The sequence below is a fragment of the Corvus cornix genome, chromosome 27 (assembly GCF_000738735.6).
Source record: "Corvus cornix cornix isolate S_Up_H32 chromosome 27, ASM73873v5, whole genome shotgun sequence".
NCBI lineage: Eukaryota > Metazoa > Chordata > Aves > Passeriformes > Corvidae > Corvus > Corvus cornix.
Window position 1 is genome coordinate 632,105 of NC_046355.1, and position 14,154 is coordinate 646,258.

Genomic DNA, 14,154 nt, shown 5'->3' on the forward strand with positions numbered 1-14,154 from the left:
GGGGTTGTAGCCCCCAGAGCTGCTGCCTCGCCCTGTGAGCAATTCCCACAGTAATGTGGTGGCTTATTACTGAATTTTAATTAAATGTGAACAATAAAATGCTACAGCTTAAAGACTTTTTACTTAAAGGTTGATGAGTAGCCATCAGGTACATCCAGCTGTGGAGCAGCATTATAACAGGTGGGTTAATAGTTAAAAACTCCTTAAAGTGCTGGTGACTTGTTTCTTTTATAATCCATCAGCAGGTGAAGTAAACCAACATTTTTCTATTTAGTTTATTTTCCATGCTCTCCCACCTTCAGGGCAGCACTGGTGTGAAGCTGAGCTGGTCAAACAGCTCCTGACAGGACAGAAGGATTGGCAAGGACTGTACAAGGATAGAGAAAATGCAATGGAAAACCAAAAGTATTTTGTTTAAATCGTTATAATTTATTTTTCTCAAGTAGCAAAATACAGTCAGTTTTCAGACATCGGGGGGAACCTCAGGCTGGGATCTTAGGCCAGTGTTAACATGACTCATCTAAATTAGATGCAAATGTGTTGTGTCTGTTAAATTTAACCAGGGGAAGCCAGTCACTCCGACATCACCACTGCCTCTCTGAGCTGCAGCTGTCCCAGAGGGTGCCTCTGCATCTCATTTATGGAAGCAGCTGTGTGTTATGCTGTTTGGAATTCGTTTGGTCTATAAAGACCTGAAGACCTCTCCATTTGCAGGAGGGGAATGGCTTTTATCAACAGGACACAAGTACAGCTCCATGTGCTGGTGGAGCAGTCTCCTGGCTGGAATAGGGTGAATGGATTCTGCATGAAAAGGTTCCATGGAAGCAGAGTGTTCTCGGGGTACATTCATGAACAGATTGAACTTTGTCTGTGTGAAGCAGCTTTACATGTTGAATATACGTTAACGACCTATTTTTACTGATGAGGAATACTGCAAATACCCTGTGCTGAGGGTGTCCTGTGCTGGGGGTGTCCCTGGCTCTGGCCAAGATCTTGATAGCTGTGTCTTGCCCAAATAAGGATGAGGAGGAAATCAAGGGCAAAAAGCTGTTCAGTGTTAGTTGTCACCCCCTGTTTCATGTGACAGAGAAGCAGCACTTCTGTACAATTACCTGGGCATTGTAAAAGAAAATGAGTTCAACAGTTCAGCACAGTCAAGTAACACCGAGCAGAATATCCTCTCTTCCCAAATCCCAGCCCTTGGCAAAAATCCCGTACACCAGAGGCAAATGGTTTATGGAGAATTTATTTAGATCTGGTGGCAGCCAGGAAAATAACTGGCAGTGCTGTCTCAGACCCAGCCAGTGAATTCTGTCTTGGAAAGCTGATTTTAGTCCTCAGTTCTCTAAAGCAATGCTTTACAACCTATGAACCAGAGAGTTCTCTGTGTCACTCCTGATGGATCCATGTGTTGAAAAAAAGGATAAATGTCTGTTTAGTGAGTGTTTTGCTGCTCATGGCTCTGTGTGTTCAGGGGAACATGGACATGTCTTCCCTGTCAGCCCCGGGAGCAGCTCCAGGCTGAGACCTCTCTCCACTGGTGATGGCTCTGGGAGAGCTGGGTGCTGTGGGATGAGAGCACACAGGACAAGGACAGGGACAGCTGCCCAGACTCTGCAGCAGCTCCTCCCAGCTGACGTTCAGCTGTCCCACAACAGTGGTTCCCAGAGTGTTCATCTGTCGTCAGGAATCTTCGCTCTTCCTGTAAAAGCGCCAACTGGAATTACAGTCTGGGCTCCTCCAAGGTCTGACTTTCCATGACAATAATCTGCTGTTCAGCTGCCATGGCCCTGGCAGTGGTGGGATGGGATTGTCCTTTGTGTTCAGATCAAACCTCAGTGAGCAGTCTTTGTTAGCGCCGACAGCGCCGATGCAAAACACGCCCCAGTAGCTTATGAGTGAAATACAGATCTGACTTCAAAGGCAGCTGAAGTCCTGCTAGAAGGACTGGGAATGGAGGAGAAAACTCACGTTCATATTTATCTTGAGGTCAGCAGGTGATAGCTCAGAAACAGGCAGGAGTAAAGTGGAATTTGTACTTTTCCTGACAGAGCTATGAGTGGCTACAGTCTTATATGAAGTAATTGAAATTATGGCTGGAGTTTGTGTGGATTTTGCATTAGCTGTGGTCATCTCTCACTTCCTGTGGGGAAGGCGGAGCAGCCATGTGCTCCGAAGCTCCACAGCTGGGGTTGTGTGTTGCATCGAGCCCGAGGCTGTGGGTTTGCCTTGGGCTGACTTAGTGCAAGGGCATTTCTGTGGGGCTGTAGAGCAACGGGTTGTCTTGTTAAAAGCAACATCCAAAGCAAAGGTGATGCTCCTGGAAGCTCAGCTCCAAACGACAGTTCTGCTGCACCAACGTCTGTTTTCTCTTGTACTTGTCACTTTTAGGGTAAATGTTCTATTTTGAGCATTTCTCATTTTGATAGGGAAAGAGTAAGCTAAAGGTGAAATGACAGGAGAAATTGTAGACTCACCACCTCTCCCTTGCTTTGCTGTTAGTGACAACTCTATTGTAAAGTCTCTCCACTCATGGGATATTGGCCAGCAGTCCTCACTGCTTGAAATAAGGGGAGGCTGCTGGATTTTTCCCTCGCCTTCTCTGCAGTGTGGCAGGTCTTGCTCTGCCAGGAGTTCACCCTAGAGAAAATGTTCAAAACCATTTCAGCTCAGCCAAAGCATGCCTGGAGCTCGGCTCATGGGGAGAAGGTGGTGGTTGTCTCTGTCTCCATGGCGAAGGAGGACCTCTTGTTGTCGCGGCAGGTGGTGAGCTGCCAGAGGCGCTCCTGGCTCAGGCAGCCCAGCTCCTTCAGCAGCTTGAAGAGGTCGGTGCGGAATTTGACGCCGATGAAGGCGTAGAGGAACGGGTTGAGGCAGCATCGGAAGCAGGCCAGGGTGTAGGTCACATCATCCGCCACATCCAGCGTCTTGCTCTCCTCACACGAGCTGGTCTGGTTGAAGGCTGAGATGGTCTTGGCCAGCATGACGCCGTTGTAGGGCAGCTGGAAGACGACGAAGACGATGACCACAGCGATGATGACCTTGATGGCTTTGTTCTTCTCAAAGTTGCGGGCCTGGAGTAACGTTTTGATGATAATGAGGTAGCAGAAAGACATGACCAGGAGGGGAATTAAGAAGCCAAACACCATTTGGGACACTTTGATGCCAGTGTTGAAGGTCTGCAAGTCATGAGCAATGATGGAACAACGGGGATTGCTCTCTGAGTTGTTCACACCACTGTGAACCAGCTCAGGGATCGAGAGGATGAAGGCCAGGAGCCAGATGAAGACACATGTCACCTTGCTGATGAATATCATCCGGGGACGCAGGCGGTGGGCCGAGGCAGCCTGGACGATGGCGAAGTACCTGTCAATGCTGATGGACAGGAGGAGCAACATCCCGCTGAAGAAACTCATTTTGCAGATGCAGTAGACGGCTTTGCAGGCAAAGCTCCCAAAAAGCCAGTGCGTGGCCGCACTTGTGGCCCAGAAGGGGAGGGTCAGCAGGAAGAGGATGTCTGCCAGAGCCAGGTTCAGCAAGTAGATGTCTGTCATGGTCTTCAGCCTCTTGAAGTAGATGTAGGTGAGCATCACCAGCCCGTTCCCCAGCAGCCCCATGATGCAGATGAGGCCGTACATGGCTGGGAGGAAGGCAGCACGGAAGTTACGGACCTCCTTCTTCTCACACAGGGACTCGAACATGCTGTAGTCAATGGTGGTGTTGGAGTCGTAGTCATCAGTGACATTGTCCCCAGCACAGATCTGGAACAGGAAAGAGAAGAGTGTGTTGGGACAAGGACTGTGTGCCTGCGTGGCCGTGCTGGGAAGGGGGCCTGGAGAGAAGTCCCAGGGAGTTCCCAAGTGCAGGCTCATGCCAACATCACAAACAGAGCTGACATGACCTTGTGGCTGAAAGTGTTTCCCATAAATATGTGAGGTTTGGGGCTTTTCGGGGGGCTCCAAGAGGGAATTCCACCAGAAATGTTTAGTGCTCAGCCAAAGCAACACCTGCAAACCCTCAGACATGTGGCAGCTTTCCAGAATGTCCAGGACCTGCCTCCAGCTGTGTGTACACAGCTGCCTCTCAGATAAAATGTGAGAAATAAAATGTCCTTCAGCTAAATTAAAAATCAAGGAAGGTGACTGTGAGGAAGTGAGGTGAGTTCAGCAGAAGCTGTTTCCGTGTCAGCGCGGACACGGTGCTGGCATCTCATTCAGGCCCCTGATTTCAGTTCTGATTATTCTTGTTTCATCTTCCTACACTCCCATAACCTGCAGGGCAGACAGAGCCTGCGGTATCTGTGCCCTGATTTTTGTGACTTATTAGTCTCCAGAACCTTCTCCCCATCGCACAGAGATGAAAGGTTTCCCCTGGATACCCTCACCCTTTATCAGTGAGCATCTCGGTGCTCTCCATCTCGGCAGTTTGGCTTTTACCACATCCTGCCGGGCTGCCAGCAGTGAAAGGGAGAAGCACGGGCTGCTCTGCTCTGCCCTCAGGCTGAGCCCATGGAGCCCCACAGGCTGGGGGGTGGCCAAGGCTGCTGAGGGACCAAGCCCCTGGTTTGGGAGCAGGTCATGGCACAGCTCCATGCTTGGGGTGCTCCTTGCTGTGCCAGGGGACTCTGAGCAAGAACAGGCAGAGGAAGATGCTGAACTCTTCCTCCTTGGGCACATCCCTCTCCAGCACTGTGCTCGGTCAGAGCCCGGCACCTTGACCAGGAATTTTCAGGGAGCGGGAACCAGCTGCTTGCTGCAATCAATGTGGGGTGCTCCTGTGTGACCTGGAAATGCTCATTTTGGGGCTAAAAGGGGACTCACACAGCCCAGGCCATCTGAAAATCACTGCATTTGTCACCGTTTTGCTCTCCTTCCTTTTGTTTCTCTTGTTTGTTTTTCTGTAGCTGGGCTCTGCTCTCACCTCCCACAGCTGGATCTTGGGGTGAGCAGCTGTGTCCCCCCACATTTCTGGGACTGTGGGTGGCTGCTCAGAGTTTTTGAGATCTCCCTTTACCCACAACACAAAGCAGTGGGATTTCAACAATGTTGTTGAAAACATCTTACCTGAAAAACAAGCGGCAGGCTGAAAACAAGGGTGACCTTTAGCTGCTTGCCTAGGGAAGAAGGAGATACTGTGTTAGTGGCTGAGTGGGGGTTTCCACACGGTTCCCACTTTGAAAAAGCAGTGGATCATGTTGACCATGGCACTGTGAACCCTGCAGAGCCCTCACCGCTGAGGAAACCAAAACCTGGGGAAGATGCCAGCAAGATAACCCAGGGTCATGGACGTTACTGTCAGCACCGGTGGAGTCTCAGGAGCCTGGCCCCTCTGGCTTCATGGAATCGTAGAACAGTTTGGGTTGGAAGGGACCTCTAAAGGTCATTCAGTCCAACCCCCTGCAGTGAGCAGGGATATCTTCAACTAGACCAGGTTGCTCAGAGCCCCATCCAGTGAAGGCTGAGAGCTGAAGACTCTTAACTCGGGCACAGTGCACCCATTTAGATTTTATCCAATGCTTTTCCCTGCGGGCAGCCAGCAGCCTGTTCCCTTGTGTCTGAGCAGTGAGGGTGCAGCTTAATCCGTGTGAAAACATCCCGCTGTGAGGGCCATAAATCTGGCCCAGCTGTTCCTGTGTGGTGCCTGGGCTGTGGAGAGGAGAGCTCAGCTCCCCATGGGATAGACAGAACTGGAACTGGCTGAAATTTATTGCTTGTCTCTAAATGTCAAGAGTTGCCTTCTGCTGCCTTGGGATATGAAAATAGAGGACGCTGACAGCTGGGAGGAAAAACTGAATTCAGAGCCAGGTGTGGTGGTGGTGAGAGCAATCTCAGCCAAGCAGCTCTTCCTGCTGTGGTTAGCAGGGCCAGGGCCAGGGAAAGCTTTCTCCTCACTTGTTTTACAGTTCGTACCAGCATCTACCTCAGGCGGTTGCCACTGAAAGTTGCTCAGCTGGAAGGTGGCAGTGAGATCCTGGGATCCACTCTGGTGTGAGCAGGAGATGTGTCCCTCCCTGAGGGGTGCCTTCACCCACGATGTCCCTCCAGGCACTGGCTGGTCCCTGCAGCCCCTCACTCCCTGAGGGTTTTCTGCTCTAGGGGCCCTGGGCAAGGAGATACCTTTGGCTTTCAGCTCCTTATTCCTCCTAGAACTCTGCCTTGCTCCTCATGGCCTGGTTGTTCATGAATGTGGCGGATTCCAGTGCTTAGTGTCTGCTGGACACAGCTCTGCTTGGTTTCTGCTTGGTTTCAGTTTGGAGCCTGCTCTGCCAGGCTCCTGCTCACGTTGTACCAGACCAGGATGATGAACTTCCACTACAGGTAACTGCACACATTGCACCAAGTCCCCATGTTAAGTCCCCCATGTTAAGCAACAGCTTCACTAATAACAGATAGTTACTCTTGTACCTGTGAGTGGGGATGTTTTTTTATACGTGAGGTTGATGTGTGGGTAAGAGATCCTCAATCACGTGTGAAAAGTCATAGTGCTCATCCCCAGGCCTGTGTGAGAGCCTCCCCTGAGGTCTTCTAGAAGCTCTGTCTCACCTTCCCCCCTCATTTTCATCTTCTATGCTCATGCAGCTGTGTGCTCAGTTGTGGTTGTCCACCCCTCACTTTCTCCAAACCTTCCTGGGCGTATCTGAAAGGTTCCCTAGGGAACCCTTAGTGCAGGTGACTCAGGAGTGGAGGAGAGCAAGGTTGGGACTGAGGGGTGAAGTGAAGCTTCTGGCTGTTCTGTCCAGCCAGTGGCTTTCACTCTGACCAGCCCCAGACTGCAGGAAGAGGTTTGGTGTCTGCTGTGGTTGTCACCCCTTCAAGCTGCTCCTCTCCTTTTGCATATGACACAGGAAATACACTAAAACCCCCAAGGATTGAGAATCACTAGGTGGGTTTAAGCAAGCCCAGACTGTAACTGCTCTACCTGCCTGGGATACGGGCACGAGGTCCCTGACTCTGCAAACCCCATAGCAGCCTTTAGTCTTCTGTTCCACCTTCTGAACAGCCTGGTTTCCCGGGACTCCTGGAGATGGTGCTCCTGGCTGCCTCTGGCTGGGTGATAAGTACCTGTGCTGGTAGCTCAGCCCCACAGGCAATTACCCCTGTGGCAGCTGGATAAGAGGCAGAGAAGAACCACCCTCATTACATGGAGGAAAAGCACCCACCTAAACCAGGCTCCACCAGCTCTCCGTGGCTTGGTTTGTAAACTCCAGGTCCAGCCCTGACTTAACCTGACCAGGCCCAGACTCAGCCCTGGTGAGGGCTCCTTTGCTCTGTTCTGTTTCCTTATCACCCTGTGAAGGTCTAGAAAAACAGGACTGAGAACGTGACTCAACCAACTCCTGAAACAGTTCAGCCGATATCATTCCTTTGAAGATCATCATAGGTTTTTTTCCTCCCCCTTCTCAGTTGCTGTTTCAAGTGTCTTAAATGTCAAATGACTTTTCAATATGAAGAAAGCCTGTGCTGTTTCTGCCCCTCTTCTGTGCCCCCACCTCAGATTACATGTTTGCGTAAGCACAACCAGAGAGGCCCTGCTGCCTCCTGCTCCCTCTGTACCAGTTTGAGCACGTTTGTGTCACTGGTTTCAGTCAGACTGGACAGGACTTGCATCTCCCCAACTTGTCTTGTGGTCTAGGGCAGTGGGCAGACGCAATTATCAGGACATGAGTTTTGCTCTGCAGTTTATCAGGCAGTTTAGGTACATTCCTTTTCTTTTTGTCACACCTCCTTTCTTTTTTTCACACCTCCGGGCAGTTGGCTGCTGTGGGTATTTTCTTAAAGTTTTTAATGTTTTGTTCCTCAAAATATTAAAGAAAAAATAACCCTCCCAAAAGTCCCTGCAGCCAGTTGCACTAGAAACCTCATTTATAAAAATACACCAAAACCCCACCACAGCAAATGAGTCAGCCTGGCCTTAAAGCCCCGTGTCAGCCCCCATGTCTCTCAGCCTGGAAGGTGCTGGTTTGAGGCCATCCTTGTCCTGAAGGACCTGGAAACAGGTGGAAAGGGGAATTGCTCCATGGGAAGGAAGGAAGGAAGGAAGGAAGGGGTCTGTTCATGGCAGTGGATGGGAACCCCTCAGTTTTACAATCTTCCTGCACAGATTAAGCACAGGGTGTGGGATTCATCCCTTGACACCTGTTGAGCTGTTCAGGCTCCCTCAATAGCAAAGGGAAAGAAACAGGTGTTTTTAAGCTGGAGTTCAGGTGCTGTGGGGTGGGCACCTGGGGCACAGCTCAGGCCATGCTGTGGCAGAAGAGTGGGTGAATTTGGACAGGTAGATCCCTCCCAGTTTATCTGGACCTCCCTCAGCACCAGCTACTAATTGTCATCAAGATAAGAGCAGCTGCAGGAGCAGTGAATCCCCTCAGGTGAACCCAGAAAGGCCTCTGGCAGTGGAAGTATTTGGTATGAGGACACCTGCCTGGAAGAGGGGAGAGACACAGCGCTGAGGGTGGTTGATCAGATCACACAAATGACGGGGGCAGCTCATGAGGGTCTGGCTGCAGCTACAGCTGAGAGATGCATGAGAGCAAAGCAGGTGCTGGGAATGCTTTAGGGAGCATTGGCAAAGCTGAGCAAACCTGCTCTGGCCAAACCCTCATGGTGAAAGAACGTTTTTTGGCCATCCAGAATTGCAAAGTGCAAGTTCCGGTCTCAGCACACGTGTAGGCAGTGAGTAACCTGCTCTCTGTGTTTTATACATGTACCAGTTTCTGGTGCCCCTTCACCAGCAGTACAGGAGGCTTTTGGGGGAAGAACTAGGTATTTCTGAGAAAAGTTAATCATACTTAAGCGATCTAATGACTATTGGCAGTTATCAGCCTGTTCTCCCCCCTTCCCCTCCTCAAAACTGGCAGAGGAAAGACACTGTCATCTCGGGAGCGAGAGGACCCAGCGAAACCCAGTCATGCTCTTATTTCATGTGTTCACTGATCTATCACAGAAGAAAGTTAATAATTATCTACCTCCACTCCTTTCAGGAAACTGTGAATCAAAAGACAAGATAAGCAGAGAAAAGCAAGTCGAAAATTTCCTGCTGAATGAGCCAGTCGTGTTTTAAAGAAAGCACCATGGTTGTGCATCTTCCAGGGAAATGAAATATTCCTCTGAAATACAACAGTAGGACAAAAAACCCCAAAGCAGGAACATTATCATAATCTTGTCAGGTTCTCACTAACGCTTTCTTTGCCCTGTCATGATTAACCTTTCCCAGGAGCTGAGTTCAGCTGCCCCCAGACGCTGAACCCCTTGGAACAAGCAGCCCACAAAGTGCCCACAGGATGATGCGGAGGTCAAAAGTTTAAACGAGAAGAGTGATGTCTGGTGGGCCGCTGCAGCTGGGTGTTTGTTTGGATGCAGGGATTCCAAAATCCAGGAATTTCCTAAGCCACTGATTGCCAGAGGCTGTGAGGAGACATCCAGGAGAAAGAAGACTCCCTTGGCCCATTCCCTGCTCCAGTCTGGAGGGTCCTGTGGGACCTGCCCCCTCTTTTCCCTGCATCCCCCAGAGCTTCTTTGCATCCCTGGACCATCCCCAGAGCCTCCTGCATCCCCCAGTGTTCCTGCAGATATTTCTTAATAGAAATAATTTGAAAAAGACTGGATGGACTTATCGAACAAACTCAGCTCTTCTTGCTCCCAGTTCCTCGATTGATTCACTGAATTAAAACGTTGCCAGGGAGAGTGGTCTCTCTCTCTCTTTCTTTAAATTAAGAACACAGAAGAAAAGATGTGAATTATGAAAGATTCCATTTGCCTTGGAACAAAAGGGCCCCTTAAAATTGCCTCCCAACCTCTTTTTTTTTGTGTTTGTTTCTGAAGTGATTTGAGGTTTTTGAGCTTCTAAAAGAGAACTGTCCATTTTTTTAAAAATAGTAAAAACGAGGAAGATGAAAGTCTTTTATACTGTTTAAATACTCTAACAGAAGTGCTCCACTCCTGTGTCACAGAACAGGGGCTGGACATCATTAATAAAGCTGAAGACACAGCCAGAGGCTGCAGCCCAGGTACTCACCCCCATCCATGGTGTGGTTCCAGCAGGATCCAGTCACAGAGGTAGCAAGAGCATCACTCGCTCCAGCGCCGCTTCCCCAGCTCCTGCCAGGGACCCTCCTCGGGGAACTCTGCTTTTATACTTCCTGCACCCTTGTGAGGAGATCACAGGCACCCTGATGTCACTGACATTCAGTAGACCCTCCTCCTCCTCCTTCTCATCAGTTCAGAGCTGTGCTGAGCTCTCGGGGTGCTCAGGTGCTGCCTTGGCGTGTTCCGCACACCCAGAGCTGTTACTGACACTCGGGGAAGTGAAGTGTGCTCTGCTTTTGAACTGGCACATGAGAAATGGTCTGTGGTGAAGGAAACGGGGGAAGGAGGCCCTTTCTTACCTCTCCTCTCCAGCAAATCCTGCTTCATCTGTGAGCCCTCAGTGCCGGAGGAAACAGAGGATCCCATCCCATCTACCAGACGTTTTCGGAAGGGTGTTCAGGTTGAAAAGTTTCAGTGCACAGGACCACTCATGGCCAGCAGCCCTTTGCCCTTCTCCCTCGCTACACTCTCAGCAGCTCAGTGACTTCCCCCCCCCTTCTCTTTCTGGGTATTTTGTGTATTTTTGTCTTCCCCAAAAGGCTCTGCCCTTTGTCAGTCTCATACCTTCCCCCAAGGCAAACCAGTGGCTTTCGTTTGGTGGGTGTCAAAGAGGGCTCTGCTCTTGGAACCCCTCTGACAGAGGGGTTGTTCCTCAGACAGAAACATCTCCAGCTCCTCACACTCCTAGGCCAGGGTCACCTAGAAGTGATACCTTTGGCATCTTGTCCTCTCCATCTTCTTACACTCTGTCAGTACTGTTACTGCAGGCAGGTGGAAAAATAGGGCATCACAGGATGGAATCCCAGCCCAAATTAAATATATCTGAAGTGGAGGATAGTTTTGAGGCTCCTGTGGATTGTCTTAGGTCCTTTATGAAGACCCAGATCCAGTTTCAGACCCTCCTTTGATGTGGTCCCAGCCCAAATGTCACTCAAAATCCTTCCCAATGCTTCCCTCTTAGTGCACCAGTGCTGGCATGTTTCTGAGCCCACTCTGGGATGCTCGGGGAACAGGGTGCTGGGGTACTCCGGGGCAGGATTTTGGGGTGCTCCAGGGCAGGGTGCTGGGGCTGCAGAACTGTGACGGTTTTCCCCTGCTCACACAGGGTGACCCTCACTTGCGTTGGTGCTGAGTGCGCGGCACTGACTCCTCCGCACCTCGCCTGGCACTTATCTCAGACAGCAGGTGCCGTTCACATCTCTGCAGCTATTTATTGCTCTGTTTGCCTTTGCTCACCAGGTATCCAGGCAGGTACGCTGCCTCGAGAGCTTTATCTCGTAACCACTTCCGCCAAGGAAGACCAGAGATGAAAGACTTCCCTTGGGTAGCAGCAGAATACCCGGAATCAAGGGGTGTAACAGGGCCGTGAAAGCTTCACACAGGGTCACAGCGCTGCCTGGGGAGCCGTGGGTGTGCAGAGGGGGCGTGGGCCTCGCGGGGTGCTGTGTGCTCACCCTGCTCCAGGGAGAGGCACCAGGCAGTGTCCTGGTGGATCCAACCCCAGGTCCACCCTGGTTGAAGCCAAAGGCAAGAGAGGGGAGGCAGGCCGGTGGTTTGCAATTTGTTTTCTGCACATGGTCCCAAGATTCAACTTCGAAGTTTTGGTGCATGCCAAGTTCTGTGTTGTCAGAGCTCATTCAAGCAAACTTTTTTTGTTAAAAAGAATGGGAATATTTAAAATAAACAATTTGCTGTTGATGTATGACACTGAACTTCTTGTACAGTCATGTTTTATACCCCAGGAGTTCTCAGAACATTTATTAAATCTTTGCTTAATTTGATTGTGTATATTTGCAGCCTGTTTCATGCCTGAGTGATTCCATCTCTTTGACACATTTTCTGAACCTGGGTGCCCCATGAGCTGCTTTTCACAAAATTGGGATCCTGTGTGAGCAAACAGACCAAACTCAGAGCCAGGCCTGAGCTGTGCCCATGAAAGCCATTGCACTGTGCTACTAGAACCTATTTGTTATCCCAAAGTTAATTACCTATATAAAAAGAATCAAATTACCAGGTATTCCAGTCCCTGGGTTCCTCTGCTCCCCTCCAGTGCCCAGGAAAGTGGAAGTCAGTGATTGAGACCTGCTGCCCAGGCTGCAGCGGGGGCTGGGTGGCAGCTTTCATTGATAAACTTCTCAACAAAAGTGCAGTTCCTGATAAATTCCACAGGAATTTGCTCAGAGAGATTTCAGATCAGCTCACGTTGGTTCCACTTGAACTGAAATATTGAGTTGAACTGAATTGAACTGCATAATCTTGAATTGTCCTGACATTAAATTGCAACTCACTCAGCAATGGAATATCACAAGGAAGTTTAGTTTCACATCCCTGGCCTGTGTCTAAAACTGGAATTCCTGTGGGATGTCTCAACACAGTCTCAGAGACATCCTGAAGTGGGAAAGATCCCAGAGCTCCAGGAGAGGGGTCCCAGCTGGCATGCATGGGCTGGGGGAGCTTGGAAATCAGAACTCAGGGCTTTGTCTAAGGAGGTGGAATTCAGTCTGAGAGAAGCACAACATGTGATGGTCTTACATCCTGGATTCATAATCTTTTGGTGTTTTCCACCAGTTTTGCTTTAGGTGATTTGAGATGGAAACACCAACTCTGTCCCCCTGTTCCACCCTTTGGCTGACATGAGCCATGGGAAGGTTTGTCCCCATGGCTGGAGGAAGCCAGAAGTGCCCAGACAGAAGCTTTGGTGAGTTCAGGGTGGACCTGTCCCAGCTGCACTTCCCAGTCACATTCTTGCACTGACGTCAAGGAGGGACCCTGACGTTTGTCCTGCTGCTCCCTCTGCCTAGCAGTGCCAACCCGAGGTGCCCGGGATGTCCCAGCTCCGGCCTTGCTCCTGCCCAGACCCTGCCTCTGACGTTTGGGGACATCCAGGGGGGTTGGTGGTGGAAGTCAGCAGTGTTGTTCCAGGGGGGTGTTGACGCTGTTGTTCCTCAGGCAAATATAAAATAGCAGAAGTGAAATCGTGAGTAAATTCCTGACCTTAAAAGTGGCACCGAACTGGGATTCCTCACCCAGCAGAGTTCTTTGAGCCAGTGTAGGGGATGCCCTGAGAAGCATCTCGTGATTGTGATCTCACCACCAGGTTATTAACAGATCGTTATCCTTTGGAGGGAGGAAGCAGTCTGTGCAGTGCCAGGCTCTGATTGGGATGCACAGCTGCCTGTGGTGGTCAGCCACACTGGGGAAGGGCACACCCAGTGTCACTGGGAATTCAGCTGCTTTGAGCCCATATCGTGTCCCAGGTGATGGCCTGGCTCTCCAGTTCTTTTCTGAGAGAAAAAAAAAAGATTTACCAAATTGGCATGTGCCCTGCACTAAACAGTCGGGCATCAGCAAGAATTTCTTCATGGACAGGGTTGTCAGGCATTGGAAGGGGCTGCCCAGGGAGGTGGTGGAGTCCCCATCTCTGGAGGTGTTCAAGGAATGACTGGATGTGGCACTCAGTGCTCTGGGCTGCGTGATAAGGTGGGGATTGGTCACAGGTTGGACCTGGTGACCTTGGAGGTCTTTTACAACCCAGATGCTCTATGATTCTATCCCATGAAAGCAGCTCTCTTGCCCTGGAGCCCAGGAATTGAGATGTGAGGAGGGAAGCAGACCCAGAGACGCCAGTGGGGAGGGGTCAGGCTGTCAGGGACAGCGGCACTCCCCTTTCCAACCCCAGGGTGAGAAGGGCAATCTGGGTGATTGGCCACTGACCACAGGCACTGCTGGTCCCTCCGTCCCTCAGGGCAGGGCTGGGCAGCTTCCCATGGGATCTGCTCCCTCTTGTCTGCCCACAGTGCCCAGGCTGTACACAGAGGGGCTGTGATGAACAAATGGATCCTTTCTGGCCTGAACATGAAGGAGACAGTGGTCACCTCAGAATGATGGGCGGGAAAGGAGAGGTGATTAAAAAGGGGAAGAAAAGCTCCTGGGATGTTACAGAAACTGTGGTGGTGGTTGGGGGGGGGGGGCTTATGAGGACCAGTTGTGTCTAGAGATGGTTTGAACCTTCCCACCCAGGTGGGCAAACTGCTGGGCTATTCCTACAGGATATCAAACACTAGTGAGC

General features: G+C 50.6%; 1 protein-coding gene across 1 annotated transcript; it reads right to left on the reverse strand.

The window, feature by feature from the left end:
• Window positions 1-438: 438 nt before the first annotated feature.
• Window positions 439-10,290, reverse strand: CCR7 (C-C motif chemokine receptor 7). The gene is made up of 3 exons (XM_010412750.3): window positions 10,015-10,290; window positions 5,064-5,113; window positions 439-3,761 (listed from the first exon to the last, which is right to left on the reverse strand). The coding sequence occupies exons 1-3, from the start codon at window positions 10,022-10,024 to the stop codon at window positions 2,697-2,699; spliced, it is 1,125 nt and encodes a 374-aa protein (XP_010411052.2). The 5' UTR covers window positions 10,025-10,290; the 3' UTR covers window positions 439-2,696.
• Window positions 10,291-14,154: the final 3,864 nt, after the last annotated feature.

Coding starts and splice junctions, on each gene's coding strand:
- CCR7 (XM_010412750.3), bottom strand. Junction 3,762..5,063: donor GCCTGCCGCTTGTTTTTCAG/GTAAGATGTTTT, acceptor TTCCTGTTCCAG/ATCTGTGCTGGGGACAATGT.